At 40.3% G+C, this 24,517-nt stretch overlaps 1 protein-coding gene across 19 annotated transcripts in view; it reads right to left on the bottom strand.

Moving 5' to 3' along the window:
• TBL1XR1 (TBL1X/Y related 1) overlaps positions 1–24,517 on the bottom strand; it is a 375,211-nt gene that overhangs the window by 3,180 nt on the left and 347,514 nt on the right. For 16 of the 19 annotated variants that reach the window (XM_015871583.2, XM_085513249.1, XM_085513250.1 and 13 more), the window contains 13 exons: positions 14,388–14,490; positions 11,806–11,951; positions 10,098–10,317; positions 7,981–8,113; positions 7,639–7,780; positions 7,297–7,360; positions 7,098–7,195; positions 5,275–5,335; positions 4,000–4,121; positions 3,502–3,576; positions 2,262–2,389; positions 1,903–2,068; positions 1,002–1,103 (listed from right to left, as the gene is read on the bottom strand). In XM_015871583.2, coding sequence (XP_015727069.1) covers positions 1,002–1,103; positions 1,903–2,068; positions 2,262–2,389; positions 3,502–3,576; positions 4,000–4,121; positions 5,275–5,335; positions 7,098–7,195; positions 7,297–7,360; positions 7,639–7,780; positions 7,981–8,113; positions 10,098–10,317; positions 11,806–11,951; positions 14,388–14,445 — 1,515 coding nt within the window. In that variant the 5' untranslated portion in view covers positions 14,446–14,490. Of the gene's footprint in view, positions 1–1,001; positions 1,104–1,902; positions 2,069–2,261; positions 2,390–3,501; positions 3,577–3,999; positions 4,122–5,274; positions 5,336–7,097; positions 7,196–7,296; positions 7,361–7,638; positions 7,781–7,980; positions 8,114–10,097; positions 10,318–11,805; positions 11,952–14,387; positions 14,491–24,434; positions 24,515–24,517 lie in introns of all 19 variants that reach the window. The other 3 variants (XM_085513254.1, XM_085513243.1, XM_085513253.1) reach the window with 2 other exon arrangements.

Below are 24,517 nucleotides of genomic sequence, written 5' to 3'. Positions count from 1 at the left end.
ATGAAACAGCTGGAACAGACTGTGTAACCTTGAATTTCTAAATGACCTGGGGGTAAAAATCAGTACGTGAGCTCCTGGGTTATCAGCACACAGCCAGCCCTGCTAACGGTACTGCTGCCCTGAATTATTATCATCAGAGCTGTTCAAAATCTCTTACGTGAGTTGTTTGCCTGTTACTTCACATTAGAAGGTCAGGAACTTCTCTTATTTATAAAAATATAGTAAAACTGAATTAAAAATACATTCTCAGAAAATACAAGAACTGATCAGAATACTCTAAAAAATAATAATAATTAACATTGTATAAACACACAGTTCAATTTTCTAAAGCCTTCACTAAGCAGTGCTCCTAGTTCTGTCAGACACAGTAAACCAACCACAGACAAGATCTGCTTTTAGTCATCGAGTGGTTCCAAAGCGCTCCTGTTTGCTTAGCTATCGCCAGCTAAAAATGTATTCAAAACAGAGGAGATGAGGGTGGTCTTTTACCAACAAATCATAGCAAGGACACACCTTAGAAGAATCAAAATTAAATGAAAACCACAAACACATCTGTTGCAAGTACAATTAGCCTCCTGAGTCAAATTAACTAGAAGACTGGAAAGGTTACGTTGCCTGTATGTAAGAGCAACCTTGAGTGGAATGGCAATTAACTTCCAGTCAGGATATGCCTTGAGATTTTTGTTCTTTTCACGGTAGTTTCTGCAATCACATGATAAAAATGATATGAAAAACAACCAGCCACCCTGAACAGATTTTCCAAATTAAGCACCAGAAAGGACAGGGAATTTAAATTAAACGCATCTTCTGACTCTGGTGGGTTTAGAACAGTAACATATCAAGCTGGAATCAAGACATCCTACTTCCAAATTGTATAAACCTTATATGAAAAACATATACGTGAAAGCTGCATGTATTTAAACATCAGGTACACAAGGAAATACCATCTCCACTGTTAGTCAAAACATGTCAGAGTGTTAAACAAGTCAAGCTACACTTACTGAACCATCTGAAGCACTTGCTCCAACTTTGTCTCCTGCTGCATTCCAGCAAACCTCAAAAATCCCTCCTGTTCCCCTATAACTGTGAACTAGGGCACCTGTCTAAAAAGGGACAAAACATGTAATTAATATAACAAAATACATGGGATCAAGTACATTTCTACTGCATGTAAAACTTCCCTCATGTTTTTAACAGCTGAAATTCTCAGGGGGAAATAGTCCGTGAATCACAACCATCTAAGAACTGTGTGAAAGGATTTGACAAACAATTACAGCATCTTAATTTTCTCTGTTTGAAAGGTGAAACCACAGTTGGCCTTGATCAAATTATAATACATCCAATTCCTGGTAACCAGATCACACCTTGCCTAACAACGCAGATTTTACACTTTCATCTTCCATCAGCTCTCCTCTGACAGAAAAGCAAAGTAATAGTGCTCTTTCTCAGAAAGTTTTGCAAAAATATCTGTCACCATCTTCTCTCACTTTACATTCTTTTGCTTTCCAGTGACATTCAATGAAATAGCTATCAAGTATCAGGCTTGTACGCCTACGTTCACTTAACATTTTTTTCACAGCAGAGCTAATTTATCAGGAGTTTATATGTCAGAGGTAACAGTTTTTGGATGCAACAAGCTACTGCAGAGACTGCTGAATGTGTCTCGGGTGTGGTTTTGGGCTCTTTTGGGGCGCCTTCACCACCTGCAGGTACATTTCACACAGAAAGAAAAATTTAACATACATCCATTAACAGAAGAAACCTTGGGACAAGGAGAAGGTAAATCATCACGTTAGTAAGGACAAAGTTCTCTGTGTCCAAAAAAAGATGGTGAAATTAAGGTTGGAAAAGCACTGATGGAAAAGACTGAGAAAACTTCCTAAGCAGACAAAAGAGCAATACCTGTGTGTTCCAGATGTGTACGCATTTATCAAAGGAGCCGCTGGCCAGGTACCTGCCATCAGGACTGAAAGCTACACTGTACACAGGTTCTTGATGTTTTGTCAGAGTATGAATACAGATTCCTCTGTCTACATCCCATAACCGAACAGTAGAATCAAAAGATGCACTGTCAAGGGAGAAAAAAAAAAGAGATTAATTACTTCTCAGTTTTGCACAATTTTGTTTTTAATACAACTGATTAAGCATCCTACATCATTTGAAACATTTTGCACATATAAATAAGTGAAAAAGCAAAGTAAACATAGTGCTCTATTTCTTAAAATAAAACACAAAACCTCTAAAACAGGATTAAGAAGTACCTTGCTAACATAAGATTGGCATTTGGATTATTTGTTCCTGGTCCCGTAGGACTCCATTTGATAGTATAAATTTCTTTGTTGTGTGCTTGTAAGTCATGGACACAACTGTCTTGCTTCATACTCCAGATCTGTGATAAAATAGAAGACAAAAAAAAGACATTCAGCACAATATTGCATTAAGATACTTTTTGTACCTTTATTTCTGCAGCCTGACTTTTAAGCTACTCACAAAGCATTTTCTGTGACTGCTGTGTTTCCAAAGTAATTACTGTAAAAATTATTTCAGAACTCAATAAAGGAGGGCACTAAGTACCTGATGGCATAATAAGCAATCAAGATATTGTCTACAGAAACCAATCTACATGTGCTAACTATGTGTCACTTGAAAAATGTATAGAAGATAACAGATGCTGAAATGAGAAGAGCAATATGTGTATGTTCATGTCTGAGTTGACAAAATATCACAGTCCTATTTTTAAACGAACTTCCTTCTTGCTACACAGATTGAGTGAAACAGAGTTAGTAGGAAAATGTGCTGTTCTCATGCAAAGCAATAGAAGCGTAGTGCAAAAGCCATGATGACATTTTCTTGGCTTATTGTGACTGGCATTGCCAGGTGCTTGTGCAATATTTTGCACAGAGGAGGAGCTCCACAGGGCTCCAACTCAGCCATGATATCCTACAACAAAAACAATAAACTTATTCTATTAAGAGTTATAATGGTTATACAAGAATTATCCAGGAGAAACATGCTGGTACAATTAAAACTGTAGAAAGAGTCTGGCTGAAGTGAAAAAAACAAAGGCACACACACAGTCTTACAAGAAATAACGTGCTAAAGGTTTTAACTAGAAAGCATGGAAAAACAGAAGAAACCATGAAAGGATCTAGGCACAGATTCTTGTACGTGTTAGGACATTACATGCATTCCAACTATCCCTTTTAACCAAAAGCAACCAACAAATGTGACAGCTTAATGATTAATGACTTAATTTTGTAAACAGCTAAAAGCACCTAATACATCATGCTCCAAGTCTCGAGGTGGCAGCCTGTAACAAGCTCTCTGGACCAAAGCTTGGCTCTGATTAGCAAAGGGATTGCTGGGATTGCCTAATCTTGTTCCATCAAAAAAGAACAAACATTAAGACGACACGGAACCAGCAGCGATATGGCTCCATCGCTCAAACTAATGGTGTGTTTTCCAAAGTCCTACAAAGACAACAGCCATCACTCCAATTACCTTTAGAGTCATATCGTCTGAACAGGATGCCAGAAGATTACCAGTTGGATCCCATTTGATTGCGTTTACTTCATTCTAAAATTGAGCAGTGAGAATAGATTAGAATTTTCACTTCCATTACAAATGACAGCATACAAAAGATGAAGTCGCAGTTGCAAGTTATTTGCATAATTACCACTATTTTAACGTTTAATTTTCATTCCATACATGACCTTAACACAGCATGATACATAGGAAAATCAAATTAATCTGTTTCTTCTTCTAAAGCCATCCTGGTAAAAATAGCTGCATACAAGAGCAAGTTTTGTTCTCATCAGAGAGACTGAACTTACATATGATCTCAACTACATCTACCTGGGTACATATCTAATGCCTGTTGCCAAAGACCAACTCTTACGCAAGCTGTGTATACTGGCAAGGTTAGTGACAATCCCTGCCCAACCCATCAGCCCATCATTAATAAAAACGTCATAAAATTTGTTATTTTCCAGTACTTACTGTGTGACCCTGGAAGGTTTTGATGGGCCTATCTTGTCCTAGTTTACAGACATGAATGCACATGTCTGTGCTGCAAGAGGCAAATGTGTTGTTGCTCTGCCAGTCAACATCTAATGCTGGTGCTAAAAGAACAAAATATTTAACACTGTGATACATATCCTGCAGAAATTTGATTTACAAATTTACCGTTCTCCACCTTCAAATAGATGCCAACAGGAAGCAGCTATTAATTTTACAGAAGTTCTAAAGATGATCAAACACTTAAAACAATGAGAAAGGCAGCTGAATAGTCTTACCAAAAATATGGTATAAAACGTCATAGTCACTAAAACATGGGATATATCTGAAATGAAAGCTATACAGAACAGAGCCAACAAGAAAGCAAAGTATCATTAAGTCACCTTAAAGTAAATCTCAAGAGCCAGATTCTCAAGTCACAGATTCTCACAGCTTACAGCGCATGTTTGTGCTCACTGATGTCAGCCGGTGAAAGGATTGTGATTTACTCTATTCATTTATTTTAATTTCAGCATTTTAGGGTATGGTAACTTGAGGCTTAATCACGGTCCTCATTTTCAGTTTGGCCAGGATGAGTTATTTATGGCCAAGAGCACACAAAATTGCCAAGAGTAAATCAAGAACTGATATTTTTGATTGCTGTCATGCCACCAAAAACACTGGGCAAGTAAATTAAAATGTGGAAATGAGACATTTCTTCAAGGCCCTTTGACGATTTGTACATCATCCCCCCTCTGCTGTTTTCCAGCTGATCCTGGTGAGCCTTCTCAGCACACACCCTGCAGAGCCATTTGTCTGCCCTCCCAGGAGGTGGCTCACTCTCTCATCCCAGCTAGTCAGCAAACAGGACCTTTAACTGCTTTGTGGCCAAACAAATTGAGGACAGCACAGCAGGAAGTAAGGAACAACAGGATGTGGAGATGGGATTACTGTAGCAGGACAATGACAAATGCAGTCCTTAGCTGATATATATAAATCTCGTGCAGCCCACCACATTATGTCTGCCCCTGCACTACAGCGAGTTGATAATGGACCATCTCTTATGATCTTCCATGCAACTGCAATAAAGTTGTGAGTTATAATGTTTTAAAACTACATGAAACTACAAATATGGGAGTCAGTATTTGAAGACTGCCTGTAAGAGTCCAAAAAGGTGTGAATGGACTCCATAAACTTCAAGCATGTTATTTTTCAAATAAATGACACATCTGCAGGTTTTCCAGACAGTAATTGTGAATGAGCAAAATCAGCACTCACCAGAATGAAATGGAAACTGCTGCTTGGCTTCACCAGTGTGGGCATCCCAAATAATTGTGGTCTGTATTAAACAGATAGATTAATAAACACACTTGCACCAACTGCTTGCTCCCCACAGCTGATGCCATTCACACGTACCAAATTACCAAGCCTACTCCCCATTGCCCACATCTTCACATGGCGTGATATTTCAAGTGCTTTCCCTAGTGCTAAAGGAACTACTGGTAGAGTACAGACAACACAAGAGAACCTTAACATGCTCTAACACTAAAATGGTGTTTATAGTAACGTATTGGAGTCTGGATGGGGAAAAAAGGGGGGAGTTCTGGTTTTGTTGGTTTGTTGTTTTTTTTTTAATTAATCAAATGCATCTCCTCAGTTCTATTTATATTCTCCTAATGCACACTGCACACCTAATTCAATTTCAAGTACACGTATATTCAAATTGTAATTCCAAATACTTGTCTGCCCCTGTGGAATCCTTTATACAAACACTCAAACACTGCCTCAGAAATCGAGTCTTTTAGATTCCTTCATTTTTAAGTATGGGTGTAACTTTGATCTGAGCTGTCCTCTGCACCCTGCTGTCTTTCTCATGGAAGAGATCTTCATGACAACATCAGTATGATTTTAATCACTGCATTACATGCTTGTGTTCCTGATCTACCTTAGCAATGCAAATTTTCATCAACAAAAACTCTGAATTTAAAGCAAATTTGAACAGATCACAAATTATTTACAAAAAAACAAAACAAAAGGTTGAGTTGATCTTTCCACTAACAAAGAATATTTCTCAAATTGTAATTTCAGTTCCTTTGCAAATGAATTTTATTGACTGAAACAATGAGGCTGTATCTCCTACAGCACGTTTTTCTGCAAATTAAAGCTGAAGTTCCACAAAGATGTTAAAACTGGCATAAGCCATCCAAGCTGCCAAAGAAGGAAATCCATCCTTTCCATGCTTTGAAATATTTACTCTTTTCCTTCCTTTGTGTCAGCACAAGAGCTTAGAAAGCTGGACACTAAAGCAAAGCAGGTTAAGTCAATTTAGGAAAGAAAAGCCATGTAATAAAGAGAGGAAAAACTCTCAGGGTTTTACTGCTACCCTAGCATGGCACTGCCAGCTTTAAGTGTTGCAGAACTGTGGTTTTACTTCTGCAATCGGAATCAGTTAAAACAGGAAGAACTAAACAACATCTACAACTCTTTGAACTCGCTTTAGGTCTATTCTTCATCACTACTGCATCCTTCCTACCATTCATAAAAACTCTTGCGCTAACAACAATTCTCAGCTTAAAGACCTCATGAGCTTTTACGTTTGTTCCGAGGCACGAAATCAAACACAGTCAAACGATGGGCTTCATGGCATTACACTGCTGGCACCTCCCCAGTCAGATATATTGACTTTCCCTATGCTCTAGCTTAAACCTTTAAATCATGCTCAGGCTTGACTGATATCCAAGTCAGCGCTGATCTGTTCCTCCAGTATGTTTTTTTCTGAGGCTTTGCATCAGGTCACTCAGTAAATTTTAGATTATTTGCTTTTACAAAGGATCAAGGTTCAATGCACTCACTTTCCAGCTTAGGCTAACCTAATTGGGAAGAGATCCAGGGGCATTAAAATCTAATGAGTTTGAGTATTTCAATAGGCTATTATAAAACACAATGAAACACAGCTAGCACAAGTTCTTTGCAAGTACATATTTACATCCCGTGCCTTAAGTTTAAATTTAGTTATTTACTTCTATGGCTTTGTTGCTATGTTTACAATTAGATTATAACAGCAAAGTAAAGAATTTTAATTTTACCAAAGATTATCTCACCTTGTCCACTCCTGCACTTAAAATGAAGTTTCCTTTCTTGTTCCATTTTAACGCAAATATAGGACCTTTATGTTGCCCTAAGGTGCTGGCAAGATTACCTGAAAATTTATATTGATATAAATACATTAAAAAAATAAAAAGCTGTGTTGTGAGCCACAATACAGGAAATATACTGAAAATTATGAAATATATCGCTTACCATCTTTAGTCCATATCCTTGCAAAGCCATCGTAAGACCCAGTTGCTAGAAGTGTACCTTCACTCTGCCAGCAAAAAGGTTATTTATTTAATTTTACTGCACAATTCAAGGCTAAGGAGCAGAACGCAAAGTTCAAGTGGAAGACATCTGTGTAAAATTGATGACGTTTATTACACAGATGACAACTATCAAAAAGAAGTACCCAAAGTATAATCACAAGGCAACTCAAAATGAGATATGCCTCTGGAGCGGTAAGGGAAGATGCACAGTTAAGACTTTGACTATGTAAAATTACAGGCATGGTTTTCCCAGTGTAGTGTTTGTGCAGTCATTTCTACTCACGTTCCAATCTAGGGATGTCACATCTTTGTTGCTTGGTACGTCCTGCCCTCCTTCTCGTATACAGTGTCGAAGTACCAGCTGCGTAGAGCCGCTTGTGCTGTTCTCACTGAGGTTCCATATCCGTGCTGTTGAATCTCCAGATCTGCAAAGCAGTTAGGAGGATGTAACCCCTTTCTCTCAGTTCACTTCATTTCAAAGCACTTTCCTTTCTAAGCAGTGAATGTTGTGATATTTGAAACAGAGAGTGTAGAGACTGCTATTCTTTCAACTTGCTCCCATAAACAAACAAAAAGTACACCAATGACCATCAATGTCCTGTAAAATTGTGGTTAATGCACATACCCTGAGGCCAAAAGGTCACTAACGGGATTCCAGGCACAGATGAATACTTCAGATTCATGGCCACGCAGCACCACTGCTTTGTTAGGAGGGATTTCAACATCGCCATCTACTTCCATCATATCTGTGTGATTATCTGCATTACAGGAAACAACAGTAGAGAGGAGGCAGACTTCAATATTTTGGACTTACGCATTTTAACTGCTGTGTAATTAAGACTCTTTTGGAATGAGCACAATTAGCTCAGTGTACACCGACCAAAATCTGACACAGCTGTTAGGTTCCTTTATTTTTCAAGCACCAATTCATGAAGTACAGTGAACAGAAAGGGGTTTTAAAAAACAACAAAAACCAAACAAGAAAGAAATTGCACTTGCAAACCTCAGGATCCAAAAAGACTTCATTCTGAAACTCTACAAAATAATTTTTGGCCTGATATACCATGCTGAAAAATAAACTCAAAGTTTCTCATGCACTACATTGCTTGATATGACAAGCTACAAGTCCATCTCCTGCTTTAAAAAGATGTCTATGACAGGTTAGTCTCCAAACAATCTCTCTTCTCTGAATTGAACTCAAACAGGTTTTCAATCTACGCTTCAGACGCCTCACTTCCCAAATGGCTTTGATTAATATAATAACATTTGGTGATACGGTAAACTGATAACGCAGCTTCTTCAACTGCGTTGGCAATTACTGCGAAATTGTGGCAATGTGCAGCTTTTTGTGTGGAAGTGATGCTGAATTCATTTTGTTCTGCAAATCGCACTGGGGGTAATTCAACTGACAAAACAGTTTTCTTGCCAGCCACCATCAATCATTTTCTATTATTAAAATAAATTCACACCGAGGACGAATGCCGAATACAAAAAATGCTGAGCAGTTCACCTGCTCCGTATTTATTCACCGTGATTAAACAAACTATTTCACATTTATGGCTTAATTTAACATTAAGGGTTTCTGTGCCTGTTTGCACGTGTGAGAAAACAGAAAAAGCCATTTAGAACACGAGTATTTCTCAATTGGCATCCCATACAAAACACTTCCATTCAAGAGAAATGATGCCAGTCTAGTTCGGTGTGCAGCCAGCAGGGGTTGCTGGTACACCACATTTACAGTAGCTGAGATCTATAAGTGCACTCATTCCAGTTCACAGCTAACGAGCAAATGCTCTTATGAGATTTGTAAACGAAAGTATCAAAGTGGAGAGCTTATTTAAGCCAAAGATTCTATTTCCAAGTTTATTTATCATACGTAATAACGAATAAAACAGTAAAATCCAGCTGTAAAATGCAAAGCTCGCACGTGGCCTTTTCCTCAGGAGCTGCTATAGCAAAAGCAGACTTTGGGAAAGCTCATTTCTAAAATATCACTTTAATGTCCTACCCAAACTTGTGTGTAACAGACCGACTGCAAACTATGCTCCTTTGGATGGTGATGATAAATCAAACTCAACTGTTTCCCCAGTCAAACTGTGAAATTTAATAAACTGATGCACAAACAAAACTGGCAAGCAGCTGCATCAAACAATCCTGCACAATGAACCATGGAAACTGGTACTGATAAAGGAGACGAAGAACATGGGATTTATCTTGGCAACTGCCATCTGAGCATGGCAAGGGATCAGTCCAGCACAAAATGAGCCCCAGATCCCTGACTCCCTGGGTTAGCAGCACCTGCCGAAAGCAGTGCTCGCTGCAGCACTGCAAGCAGTAAATACTCTTTTGACCAGCAAAGGGCAAGCAGAATCCTGTCCCTGCTCCTTGCACAGGCCTCGAGGTTGAGGAGGTGCAATGTTTAAAGAACTGTCTGCTTTTTACTCAGGGCTTTGTGAAAAATTTTCAGCTGATAGGAGCAGAACTAGATGTGAAACTATCAAAGGTATGTTTGGAGTGAATGAATTCCTAAGTTCATATCTCCTGCAACTCCTAACACCAAAGCACGGACAGTCAAATGTGACGCACTTAAAAGCAAACACTGTCTGCAAGATGAAGGGTCACTAACATCTTTACACACTTATCTCATTCTCTGCTAGCTAATATTAAGGCACACAAACACATTATATGATAAACAACAAGGAAATGATATCACACATTAAGTTCACTTCTGTCTCAACTTACTTGCTATAGTATGTGCTCCATTCTCTTCCCCGTTTGCAGTATTCTCACCATTTTTTGCTGATCCCTGTTGGTTTGTTGCAGCTGCAGCTGCAGCAGCTGCTGCCTGCTGTTGTGCAAGTTTATCTCTGTAGGCCTGCTGTCTTGTCTGTACCACATCAGGCATCACTGCATCTATCAGTGAGAGAGACTCTATCGGCCTACCATCAAACAAGGTACCATCCTAATTACAGCAGAGGGAAAGAGCACACAAAAAAAAACACAAAACAACACCAAATACGGATTAGCATCATTGGCAAAAACTCCGAGAAGAACACAAGTAAAAGTTCTAATGTAATACAATAAAAAAGCAACAGTTTACAAATGGTGAAAGAATTAATTTCTCAGCATTTTTGTGGTTAGATTTGGAACTTTACTCTGAAGTGAGGTGGCCACCATAAGTATGCAAAAAAGCCACTGCAGGCCCCTCTGGCAGAGGTTCTGGAATTACAAGTTACACGCTCCAAGTTTGCTAAGTTGTCTGCTGGAGGAAGAAATATCTGTATCTATCTATAAATACCATTTCAAACACGAGCAGCCGCAACAAAATCTAATGATCTGTTTGAAAAGCTGCAAACATTTCAAGTCAGGTCACTGGCTGGTGCAGTTATTCTATCTCATTTGACTAAGACTTTCCATAAACACTTTATCCAGAGTTCACCAGTTTTCTGCCTTTTTTTTTTTCCCTTTCTTTCTTTCTTTTTTTTTTTAAACAGTCCTGGCATACTTTCAAACAACAAGGAAGAATTTTATCCTGAAATGGACACGACCTAGTTAAAAATACACTTATACATGTGCTAGGGCTTTGTAAGGATCTATTTTTAAGACCTAGAAGGATTCCTTGTGATAAATATAGGGTCTCCTTCTTCTATTCCAGTCACTTGGTTTATTTTTCCGAGGTATCCTAAGCGAAAAGATTTGCCTCACTGGGACTATGAAAATAATACGTTAGGAAAAGATGTAAGGGAGACTGGAAAGATAGCAGAATTAGTGAAAAATTGTTCCTTATCCAACACAAGTGACACAGACAGACAGGCTGTTAACCTCTCAGGCATAAATGAGAATGGAAATCAAGAGTGAATATCTGCACTATCAGGCAGGAAGATGCACAGTTTTCTGTACTGCTGGAATAACCATCTGAACGTTAAATTCAATGGATCCTGCTCAAGATGAATCAGGCAGCGGAGGCAAGAAAGCAAACTGTCATAAACCTCCATCCTCCCTGCCACAAACTGAAACCTTTCCTCTATTTGGAAATCTTCCCGTTGGCTTTCATTACATCAACACAACAACATGTCACCCACAGGAAAGTTGCAGCACATCTAAAGTCTACAAAAACAAGTAAAAGGTTACTCGTCTCTATAATTATTTTATTACACTTTTCTGGATTTACTGCAACATTATATTAGGGTAAAAACTCTACAGACAACGGACCTTTAAGCAGTGAGCCAGAACACCATGCCTGGTGTTGTGTGGCTGCACGGGGAAGAACCCCTACCCAGTTATGCCACTCCATTCTGGTTCCACCACTGGAGTCGTGGTGAACACCAGCAGTGAGGAATCTGAAGTAAAAGTAAATAAATAGGATACAAAAAAAGTTAAGAAAAAACACTGAGCATTCAAACTTAATCCAAGCAAGGAAGTAATGCTCCTGTAGGGAATTCTTACTTACCTCATTAATACTGACTTCTGCCTCTACATACTGCAGACCTTTCTGGATGATGGAAATCAAAGCAGCTGGTGGCACCAGAGCACCATTTATATTGGACTGGCTGATATGGCTCTCTATACCAAAGGTAAATGCTGAATGGGAAAACCCTAAATAAAAGCAAAACCATGAACATTTACTTAGAGATAATACTATTTGCCAGAGTAGTGCAAGATCTGTATACAAATCTAAGTTATAGAAACTTAGAGCACATTTAAAAAAACGAAAAACACAACATTTCTGTTTCTCACGTTTCCTATTTAAAATGTACAGAAGGACAAACTTAAGTTTATATAAAAGCAAAGCAATTGATTTTATCACTAGTAAAACACTTGTGTGTGAAAATATATAAAAAGATAAAATATAGAATAGGCAACAGCATTTAAACAGATTGCTAAGTTAGTAATCTCACTGATTTGTTATCCATGAAAATAAAATGAACCCGTATCTAGAACAGAATTAACTGCACGGTATGATGCTGTCACAACTGTGACCGTTTGGGCCCTGATTAAGAAGTGACAGGCATGATGTGGTGCAGACACTGGGAGCCGTTTGTTGTTTACTAGTCCTGAAAAGTGAACTTAACCTAGAGAAAAGTATTTGCTTCAGCAATCACTCACACTTATTCTTAAGCTACTCCTTCTGCCTTTTGCTGTCAGATAACTAAGAAGCTGCCTGCAAACTTTCAAATGAAGATAAAGCAATTTTAAAATTTGGCTTCTGTGACTAAAGCAACTGGAATGAGAATGTGTGATGGCTCTCTGCACACTCAGGTGAAACAATGAGTTCCTTCTATCTTATGACAAGCAGAGACTGAAACGCATTGCCATCCATCACAGTTTCTGGTGCTTCCTCGTCTCAGTTTGAGAAGTTGATAAGCAGTGGACAGATGTTGCATCAGAGTCCACCAGCTTGGAAGGAAAGCTGTACACGTTAAAGACACAAAGGCTCTTGGGTAGAAAAAGAAGTACCACAGCTGCAGGTAAGAACTCAACCAAAGCAAAGAAGAAACAAGTAAACAAAAAACCCCACAAACACACACCTACAAGAAGAACATAACTGGTTACTGACACCCGAATGGGAATATAAGAAGAGAGAAATACTTCTAACCCTTGGAATTATCTATGACATTATTTTCCAAAGCCAATCATCTATTCTATGCCATTTTTGTAAGAGGTTGAGCCCCTCTCATTATCAGGTCAGGGCCAGTGGGAACGTGCTAAGATAAGATTTGATAAAATACAAGGAATCTGAGAAGCTGACAATAAAGCCCGTTAAACTACACGTGTAAAACTGGAGCAAAGGATTCCACCCAGCCAGTTTTTTTTCTTCCTACTACTGTTCGTGAATCCTTTTCTTCACACAAACCTAATCAGTCTCAACAGTTACCCAGGAAAAACTCACCTAAAGGAGTCTGACTTCACCAAATTTAATTTTATCATCTACCTGATTTGATGATGCATAACCACAAGACAAGTCTTCAAGAAGCCTGAAGCCCCCCCATCAACAAACAGTAATGAAAAAGAATTACCATTAAATGTTGGAACAGCAAGGTAACATACGAACATTCCTTGCATTGTCACCATAAGGCCTAAGGGCAGACTTCTTTTATGTGTTGTTAAGACCATATACCGCCCTGCCAGCTGACAATCATCATTGGTTCATACACTGGGGCATGCCCTGATTTCCAGTTAAATGTGTGCTCTAAATGCAGACTGCTTTAAGCAATCAATATCACAGCTGTGAGTAAAAGCTAATGTTGTTTCTACTCTTAGTTTCAAGAGCAAACACCACTACAAAATGCCCTGCAGCCATATCATCACATCTAGAAACTCTAACCTGCAACCCAAACTGCTGCTCTTTTGGAAGCTTTTAAAAGTATGCTAAGGGATGGCTACGTTATTCCTACTGGTCTTGTACAGATGTCTGCAGTCAGTTTGGATTAGTACAGCAAAAGTTTCTAGATGTGTTTGACAATATTCACCCTTGTTTAGCTGTTACCCCTGAGAAGGAGGAGACTTTGGCTTAGCCATACACTGAAGGATGAAACTAGTTTTTCCTTTGAAATACAGCAGCATCTTCCCTACCCACAGCCACACTCAGGCAAGGAACGTGGCCATGCAACTTCAGCTCACAGGAGCACCAGCATGAGAACTTCAAGGCAGAGCAGAAAATAACTGTTTGTGGATGCCATCCTTCTTCCTCCCCCACTTCCTTATCAAGGAGCCCCAAAGAATATAGTGTGAAGTGTTGCTGTGATCCTGTAGCTGAATAAGATCTTCAGGAAAATGCATTTCTAGTAATCGAGTGAGTCCTTGGTTGACTGCCATCTGAAATCTCCAAATGACTAAATCTGATTAAGTTACAGAAGGTAACTTGGCAGGAATTCATCCTCTTGTTGAGAAGAAACACCACGAAACAGTTCAGACAGAAGCACATGCCTACTGGCAAAACAATTATCTGAGTTTGCATTTGCTCAAGTCATTTGCAGATGAAAACGAAATAAATTAAACTGTGTTAAAACAACCATAATTGAAAAAACTCACCTGACTCTTGTAAGTATCTATAAACCAGGAAGTTAACCTCATCACTGCTTATACTCATCTTTATTCCCAGTTAAACCATGAGGTCACAACAAAGGACACAACCCTAAAAATAAGAAAAGTAGGTCAATTACACATTTTTTAGGAATTATAACATATTTCTCAGCAAATGCTGTATATCTACAAATGAAGTAGCTCCCTGGCAGCACAGTCAATGATTTTGTTTGATAATGTAAGTCTACCACAGTCATTAAAATGTCATTTCTCTCTTAGCAACGTTAAGGTCAGTAAATTAAATACTGAAGGGCCACACTCGCAGATGATGTAAATTGAAATGGACTGGGGAAGTATTCAACAATCAAGTGAGTTTCACCTAATCAACATTACTGCTATAAAACACACTTTTTTCAACATCTGCATAAGGATGACTTTGGGATTCACGCTGCATCTCACTTCAATGTTCAGGTATTTCTGCTCCAGTTGGAGATACAGACTACAGCACTGTGTACATTCAAACCAAACCCAACTACTTCCACCAAAAATCAGAGAACATCTCAGCCGTGTACTTACGCTCTGCAAAAGTAATCTTTAAAATTACAGGTGAAGTTTAAACAGAGCATGTCAATAATGTTACTGTGCGGCTTTCATCACTGATTACAAATATTCAGGGATACAAACACACATATATATGTATATGTATATATATAACATTTTTTTCCCCCAGGTTTTATTAAGAGTAAATATTTAGCAAGGCAAATAAGGCATCAAAATATTTATACTTTGGATGACAGATTTTAAATATAAAGCAAGAGCAGGATTTAAAACATCAAGTCAAGACAGAATACAGTATTTCTTCTTCCTTAAGCCTCACCCTTGAGAACATTCCCATGACTTCTGAATGCTCAAAAATGAACGTCTTGTTTTCTATAACATCACGTAAATAAGAAACATGAGCTTCCAGAACAGAGCATGAAATAACATCCACCTCCTGCTCATAATAAGTGCAGACCTTCAAGCGCTTTGACCAGATGCCCCCATTATTTACATCTTTGGAACTCATGTCAGAGAAGGTATCCTACAGATACTGGACAAGGCTTGACCTGAATCCGGTATTTAAACAAATCAGGACACAGAAGGACTGGAGTGCAGGTTTTCTTGTGTGGTTCAGAGCATCAAGTTAACTACTTCCAGCTACGTGGATTCACCTCTGCTCTCTAGGTGGTAAAGCTATGAACACAGCAGTAAGCAGCAAGTAAAAGATGATGTGCATTACAAGTCTGCCAAGTAGAAAAAGGTTTCACATATTCTTTCTAGGCACTTTTTCCTAGCAAGACTTCCTAAAAAGACAAGAAAAAATAACCACGGTGTCTCTCTGGCCATATAACTTCTGAATTTCATCAACCAAATTCAAACAAATAGGGCAATGTGAAAAGCTTTCACAAATGTGACTTTTCAACAAGTCCCGTAGTGTTGGCAGCTGAACAGAGCGAAATGACCCAATTAAACTCCCCAGAAACAGGGGCTACATGATGAACCCAGACAGCAAAGGGGTCAGTGGGACCCAGGTGGGAGGGCTGGGGTTGTTGTGCATGGGAGGCAGGGAGCTGTGAACGATGCTGGATATGGCCACAGAAACCCAGGATATGGGCATTCCTGCTCTTACAGAGGTCATGGTGGGGGACAGAAGAAAATGCTTTCAGTTTCTTCAGACAATAAATAAAAATGAAGAGCTACATAAAAACCTTCTCATCTCAATTTAAGGAAAAAATAATGGTTCCAGTACAGCCTCTTGTTAACGCAGCTCAGCTTCCAAAAGTACATCAACACTGTCCTTGCACTACCCATCCACAGCCGCTGGATGTACAACATGCACCTAACAAATAACAACATACATTGAGGAATGGCTCATTAAGTGTGCAAAATGAGCATCATTTTCAGCCATTTCATGCATCGACAACCAGCTACAACACATGCAGCACCGAACACTGATTCAATCAGCTGTATTTGTGGTCAAACCTGGAACAAATCATCCTCAACGTCTGCTCATTGCAGGAAAGTTCTAAAGAGAAGGAACAACATCCTTCAGAAAAAGCAGTAATTTGATTTAAAGAGTCTTGTCAAGATGCCTTTTCACATCATACACGCAAATGGCAGGGTTTGTTTCATGAGTCTGCTACTGATTTTTAACACCTCACTGCATCATCCAAAAAGATGGATCAAAATACAAGAACTGGATATAAGCGCTATTTGCTACATAGGGAAGATGTGTATTATTAATACAAAACAGACTCCCCACTGAAAGCAGAGCTGCTGAAATGTCACAGATTTACCTGCCACACGTTACGCAGCTGGATAACCAAAGAAAAAAACCCAACGTTTTGCTTGGCTGTCAGAAGTGCTACTCACCCTGACCGAGTCAAATGAGTGTAATTTTTCAAGGCTGGCTCAAAGTGTTTCTAAGCAAGCTGTGGCAAGGTAAGGACGAGCTTGGAAATGCACAGCTCCCGGCTGCCAAGAGGTGGCAGTGCAGCACTGGCTTTGCAATGGTAACAACTCCAAAAGAAATGCAGAAATGTGTTGAATAAATACACAGCTTTCCTGGTGAGGGCACGAAAACGAAAAGGCTGCGAAAGTTTCCTTGAAATAAATAAATAAATAAATATAAAGATACTGCTTTACCCCTTTTTTTTCCCAGTGCTTGTCTCAATCTGAGAGGCTTTTGTGGTGCTCCCTTCTCAGCATGGCTCACCCGCTGCACACCTGGGGGAAGCCAGGAGCTGTGTAAGGAACACACAGAACCAAACAACTCTCCCTGCCACCCCCGAAGGGAAAATGCAGCAGCAATACAGATAGGAAGGGATTCCATCATTCTTTCCCACTGCCACACTTCCAGCTGGTGCCAACCTTAGCAAGGCGCCTGCAGGATCTGGTCTGACCTCCATCCCATCCCCCACGGACTGAGTTTTTCCGTGGCAGCTTTGGGGAAAGCACAGCAGCCACAAGGCCCAAGCCCTCACCCACATCCTCTGCAGTGCAGTCCAGCCACAGACACAACGGCCTCCCCATCAGCTCCTGGTGGCCCTATGTCCACCTCAGCATGCTGCTCAGGCTCTGTTTTAACCCACACACACCACAGCCATGCTCAGCAATGCCAGCGTTGCAATGGTAGAGAACTGTTCTCTTTCCCTATGGCACCTCAAACCACTGGGCCGCAGACACTGGCAGGATGATCAATCAATACAATACTGAAGTATCTCAGGACATCATCAATTTAGTGGGCGTATAACACACCAGACACAAAATAAAAGCCAACTGCCTATACTTACGGCGGCCTCAAGATCCAGGCACAAGCCCAGTGTGTCACATAGCAGTAAGAACCTGAAAAGATGCACTCCTGTGCTTTTGACAAATTCACCTGACTCAAACAAGCGATGAATCGATGGCTGGAGTCGAAGTCATTCAGAAACTGTTCTTTCAAAGGAAATTAGGTTTCTCATCTCAGAGCCCGCACACCAACTGCATCTCAGCTTCTGCTCAGCAAAAACGTGCCTGTACTTTACAACATGACAACTGTGACTCCACAACAGCAGCATGCAGCAGTTAGTGCCATCTCCTGTCCTCAAGGACCATCCATGTTCTTTCATACTTGGTGTGGCACTTGCAAGTAGAACCCATCCTAGAGAAATCAAGTTCCACTAACAAAAAAACTGGATCTACAGCCTGATGGGCACCCAAATGATTGCATTTCTGACAAATTATTATTCTACCATACATGTTTATGCTAGCTTTGTACTCTTATTCCAGGTTCACGCCAAACGCTAGAGAACAGATGCTGCTTGATATGGCTCCTTGCCTAATAGCTTTTCTGTGCTTTAAGAAAAAAAGAAACAGCACAAAAAAAACTTGAACTGGCAGAGGAAGTTTATACATCAGATTAGCACTCTGTGACTCTTCATTACCGTTTTATAATATATAGAAGATTTACTACAGTTCAGATTTACTCCTTCATCCAGCAACAGCTTAAGAAGGAATCCTGCAACGTGAGGTGGGCTATAACACGTCCTCATTAGGTAGGATAACCGTCCGGCAAGCTGCTCTGAACAGCAATTCCCCAAACATACCAACCACTAGCTTGATACCAATACAAAGGTATTTACCAAAGGGAACAGCTAATGCTCTAGGCAGCTCTGAAAAGGGTCTTCCAAGGCTCTTCCCCAAGACGTGGCTGCTCCACACCGTTTCCAAACTGAGCAAGAAGTGTTCCAAGGAGTTTTATAGATAGAACTGTTTAGAAACTGTCTGTAATGGACAACTTGTACTAACAAACTGGCAAATCCTGCATTTCAAACATACAGTACACAGTACACAGCCAATGCTGTACGCCCTTCAGGGTATCAACTGATCAAATTCATTTCATTTCACTCAAAATTAATGCTTTCTAATGCTTAAAAAGAAGGACAAAATCCCAACTTTTCAACTATTTTAACTCAATTGCTTTAAGGAATCCCAGTCATTCCTTCATGCCTTCCTTCGAGGAACAGGGCCCACTGCTGGGCACAACACAAATCACGCCTTACTGAGATCCTCCATCTATCTGAGAAATCAGCAATTAGGAATTCTTACCAACATTTTTATTTAAATATTTCTAAAATTACACACATTCACTTTTTATTTTTTAATTATTATATCCTAAAATGAATGCTATCTTATTTTCTGCATATTTTTACCTGTGTTTTTATACTGCTATCTTTCCGTGCCTTTGGGTTTGAGCTGTTAAGGCTCATTCTATGTCAAATGTGAACCTCCACGAAAAACTAACTGTAATTCTACCTCATGAACCTTCATAGTGATTTACTGTAAGGTCAAGCTTTGCTGGTTTTCCTTGCAGCAATTTAAGAGATGCTTCTCAGGTTTATCTTACAAACCTACCGCTTTGTTTTTACTTACCATCTCAGGAATAGGGCTTCATTGCCAAATACTAACATAAATAAATACATTTTCCTTCCCTCATCTGAATTGTTTTCCTTAGCTCAGGCAATAAATATTTGTATTCTGTGCTTCAGCTTTAGTGACCTAATTTATGGCAACAGTCTCTGTCTTTCTGTGCCAATTTGAGAGTATGAAGCATACAAGATGACAAAGCCAGTCTGCAATTTTCTGAAGAAAAAGAACTGCAACCCTGAAAGGAAAAAAAAACACCAACAATAAAAACCACCCAAAACCTTCACTAAAAATAACAGTTACTGTCTACTTATCTGAGCGCTCAGTCCCCAGGAACACCAAGCACAGTCCTGAGCGCTATTACAAAATAAGCTGCAGATGAAACCTATTTGCTGCTTTTGCCTAGAGCAAAGTAGTATTTAATTACTGAACTATGAATCTCCTCCCCAAAGTCATATGCTACGTGACCCAGGGGGCTGGGATCCTGGCTGTGAAAGCAGAGACCAGTGACGGTGTATTCAATGCCACACTTCTCATGCCCAGGTTCCAAAGCTTCCACGCTCTATAGTCACACCCAGCTTCCCACACAGCTGTACAGCATCTTATGGTGCTTTGTGGCAGCTATATTTTGTAATTCCCTTCACTGACTTAGGATGGTTCTGCTACTTATGCTTGATATCTGAATACATGCTGTTTGGGTTCAACTTCTTAGGCCAGGTCCCTCTAGACAAAGTTACAGTTCTTTAGGAACATCTGATTTAAATAAAGACTCTCGCAATCAACCGCACAGACCCACTCCCGAGGAGGCTCTGTCAAATTATTAAATGGCTTTAATGAGCCCGTGCTGAAATAACAGCCTGCTGGCATTCCCTGGATCTAACATCAGATTTCTGGAACCAAGTGCAAGAAAAAAAATGAAAACTGGAATAAGCATTACCTGCTGTGTTGTTGAAAATCCAATGCAATATAACTCTTAACCGTACACCCAGTTCTAAGAGTGCAAATACATGACTACTTACGTCCTGCTCTGCATTAAAGCCCTAGCAAAAAATTAATTATGGATGAATGTGGGAACACACCCATTAATCCTCACTTGGATCAAGCTGTGTAAAAATTTCAGAGAAAATAACTGAATGAGAAGAGCTCTTGAATCAGTCAAAATAAGCCTTATCAAGAGCTTCTGCTGAGACTAAGGGAAGGGAGGGGCTACAGCCAAAAACATCTTCTATTTGTGACTGCTCATCATTGAAAATAAGCACAAGTGCTACGGTCAAACCTTTTTGATCAAGAATATGGAAAAACTGAACAACTGGCGCTAAAAATGGAGTTAACGACCTCCGTACTGCGCTAAGTTTGTGCTCACAGCTGATTTATTCTCATTGTCGCTGCTGGAAAACCCAATGAATCCCATGGTCTGCAAGTCTGATCAAGAACATTCCATTTTTTCCAGTGTGTTGTTCCTGATGTTCCCACAATAGATCATTCAGAGCTCTAAGAGACTGTGTCAATTGAACTGAATGATATGGTCGCCTGCTGGTACATAAATGCAAAGGCAAAGCTGAGGGGGTTTATTTTCAAAACAGGAGACATTGATCCTGTGACAATGTTCCATTACCCTGACTTCATTTCTATTAGAGACAGTGATTACATCTACATCAATTGCTTGAGCTGATGGATATTGGTGCACTAACAGCCACACAGTTTTTCACCACGCTGCTGCAGCTGACCTGCATACCGATGGGTTACAAAGGTTCACCCTGAGCATGAGCTAAAGTTCCTTACTTCTCAGTGCCAACCACTGCAGGGCTTTTTTAGCACACCTCTGTAATTAGTTGATTTTCAACTTACTGTTGCTCTGGAAAACTTACAGGGGCTGTGCAGCCTGCCACTGATTCCATCTGTTGTGAGTAATATGTTTTCATTGTTTACTGATGGTAACTCAACAGCATGGGCAGAGAGGATCTCTGCACACCTACAGGAGCTTTCCTGTTTGACTAGAGATTTATTCACAAAGGTGTATGGACTCCATTTCCCAATACCATCACAGCTCCTATCTACTGCACTTGCAATCTTTTTCAAGCTGGTGATCCATCTTCTGGCTTTCATCTCCTGATTTGACACACAATCTTGAGCCTGTGGTGATGTATTTGCCCCGGCTTTCACCTCCTCACCATGCATAGCCTACACTAACTGCTCTCCCGTACTCATCTCCTCGACCACTTTCAAGAGCACTGACTTTATCATCACTTCCTTCTGAAACCTCTCACTCCTCGTTCTTTTACTGCTTTTCTGTTACAACAGATGAGTTCCTAACACTTCTCACAATGCAATCTGGTAGTTGAATAAAATTCAATTCATCCTTAACCCCAGTGATACTCATTCCCCCTAAACTCTGTTCATTTTACTTGCCCTTGGCCATTCAGCCTTGTGTCCTCAGCTGTATCCTGGTGCAAAAGCAGCACGTGTAGCACAGGGCAGAGAAGGGCAGCCCTGTGAATCTGACTGGAGTAAAGGATTCACAATGCTGGATGAGTGCCTTCCCCCCACTACACAACCCCACAAAAGCTCTGGTTTTATCAGGCATAGCACATAACTACTGCAGCAGGGATACATAAATGTGCAATTTGATTAAGGTGGAAAAACAATTAACTAGGTGTTCTGCTCTCAAAGCTTGTGAAGAGGGGCTGACCTATTCCAAATGCAAAATAAAGCTGACTTGCTTCCCTGGTTATTAAGCCTAAGTCTTACATGCCTTTCCCATGAGAAAAGAAGTTTCAGAGTTGTGTACTCTGGCAGCAGAACTTGTGGAGAACAACCAGCAAGTGCCTGAAAGCTGCCAATCTTTTCTGGAGGTGGATGTTCTGTTGAGCACCAACAGCTCTGAGCCCACTGCTCCAGCTGAGATGGAAAACCCCTGTGAGAAACAGTAATAACGTGGTGGGGAATGAAAACAAAAACAGCAACCTCACAGGAATCCAAGGTCCTTCAATTACATCTTAGTACAATTTCAAGTCTAACAAGAGAAAGCATCACCTCTCAGTTCCAGTGATAAAGAGCAGCTGCTACTTTCTGGAGGGGAAGCGAGAAAGCATGATTTCTGTTTATTTTTTTTTTCTGCTTGGGACGAAGAAAAAGCAATAAGTGCCTTTCATATAGGAAAACCAATGCATCAATGACATGAGGATGGCAGTGTGCTTTTATAACACCTTCTAACTGCTTGGGACGAGGCCATTATTACTCATGAGTCACAGACTGATGGCAAACAGGTAGATTGGTACTTATGAACGTCAAGAGCAGAAATACAATGTGCTTTAGACACACTTTTCCTGCATTAACCCAGATATTAAACATGCTGAGAACGTAACTGCAGTCAAACAGTGGAATTTGGTATTGAAAATATGTGCCAACACTGATCATATTTAGCGTTCAAAGTTTTCAGCAGCCACAAAACATATCCTAAAGCCTGGAATAAATTAAATGCACGTTGACAAGTTCTTTCTAGCCCCAAGATGTTCACTTATGAGACTTAAAGATATATAACCCATGACTGACTGTAGCATTACGCCTGAATGAAGAGTTTTAAGGAAGGCTTAAGAAAGTTTACCCTCAGATTAAAAACTCTACTTCCTTGACTCAAACATTTCCACATCCAGCCCAGTCACTAAAACAGCCTTAAATGAGCCAGTGGGGATACATGGTAAATCACCATCAGGAGCTCAGAAGTTAAGGAAAAGAAAAAGGAAAAAAACCTTTTGCCAAAGCAGAAAAAATACATTTCTGCAACTAATGGTGAACATTACATATATATAAAAACAACTTGTGAATCGACATTAGATACGTTCATTCCTGCACATCTCCAATTACCCCAGCATTATTAGAGCACTAATCCACAAAGCAAGGCGTACTTTCCTCACAATCACTCCACAAATACCACCTAAACCACCTTATTTTCATTCCCAAACGGAAGTTTAATGAAACCAAATGCAATAACAGTATTAAATAAGGTGCAAACTGCTGCCGGGTCTTGAAAGCACTCTCACAGTTAGCACATTTCTGATCAGTTGGACTGCACTGAGCTGCAGTAACAGACCAGATACCAGCGCATGAGTGAGACCAACTGCAGCCACAAGCAAAATGAAGCACATGGTGACTTGTCTATGCTGTACCTCACTGTCATCAATGAAACCATCCTTTCTTTTTTTATCTAGGTTGTAAATATAAAGAAGTAGCATCCTCACACAGAAGCAGACAAAGGGCTGCAGCTGTAGGTCATGCAGATGTAGGCGCAAGGGCACAGAACTGCTTTTGGATGTGCTGGCCCCTTAGAATCGAAAGCAGCAACAGCAGCGTTGGAGCTGGGGGAGGTGGGGATTGCTCAGCAGCTCCATAACCACTGCTCAGACAGAGCACAGCGCAACTAAAAGCCTTGTGACAGCACAAGCACCATATGGTAAGAGACTGACATGAAAGCTCGGGCACTGCCGGGCCACCGTTCTCTCATCATCTCTCTCTCGCTGCTGTCAGCTTCTCTACCACGCACTCTAGAATGGGAGGCAAGGAACTGACTGGCGGAGCAGATGGCCCCGCTCCGCTGCGGGACAGCATGCTGCACATACGGGCAGAGCTGCACACACCACACCCTCACTGGGATACACGTCCAACATAAACACCTCGGCCCTGGGAGCCGTGCACTCAAAGCCTGACTGTGCTCCTACTCAATCTACACTATTTTCAGGCTCTGTGCACCCAACAATGCACACCTTCAGTCCCCGCATCTCCACATTCTACTCTGCACCACATCCTATCACTGTGTAATTGGTCATGAGCAAAAAAACATTATATAGGCCTTACTGCCATCTTTTTGCATGGAATATCTTAATTTGTATTAGCTCTACCTGTATTCCCATTCAATGAAAAACTTACACCTCCAAAACTAATCCCCCCTTCCTATCTTCAGCACTTGCTTCCTTTTTTTCCCCCTCTAAATGAAGGTGAACCAAAGGCCTTCTAGCAAAACGTTAAGAAAAGCAGATATTGTGAGCTGACGTGCCTGTAACACACAGAAAAGACATACACTACAGTCACCGTCCTTGATAAGATTTTCCATACCCTGCAATGCATCCTTTCTTCACTGGGAGCCGTTCCAATATCTGAATCATCAAGAAGAGTCTTTTCTTTCACTAAACACCCTG

Source organism: Coturnix japonica, chromosome 12 (assembly GCF_054131305.1).
Source record: "Coturnix japonica strain WE chromosome 12, WE-NBRP24, whole genome shotgun sequence".
In the NCBI taxonomy this organism is placed as follows: domain Eukaryota; kingdom Metazoa; phylum Chordata; class Aves; order Galliformes; family Phasianidae; genus Coturnix; species Coturnix japonica.
Note: the sequence above shows the minus strand (reverse complement) of the source record. Positions and strands in the feature narration are given on the sequence as shown.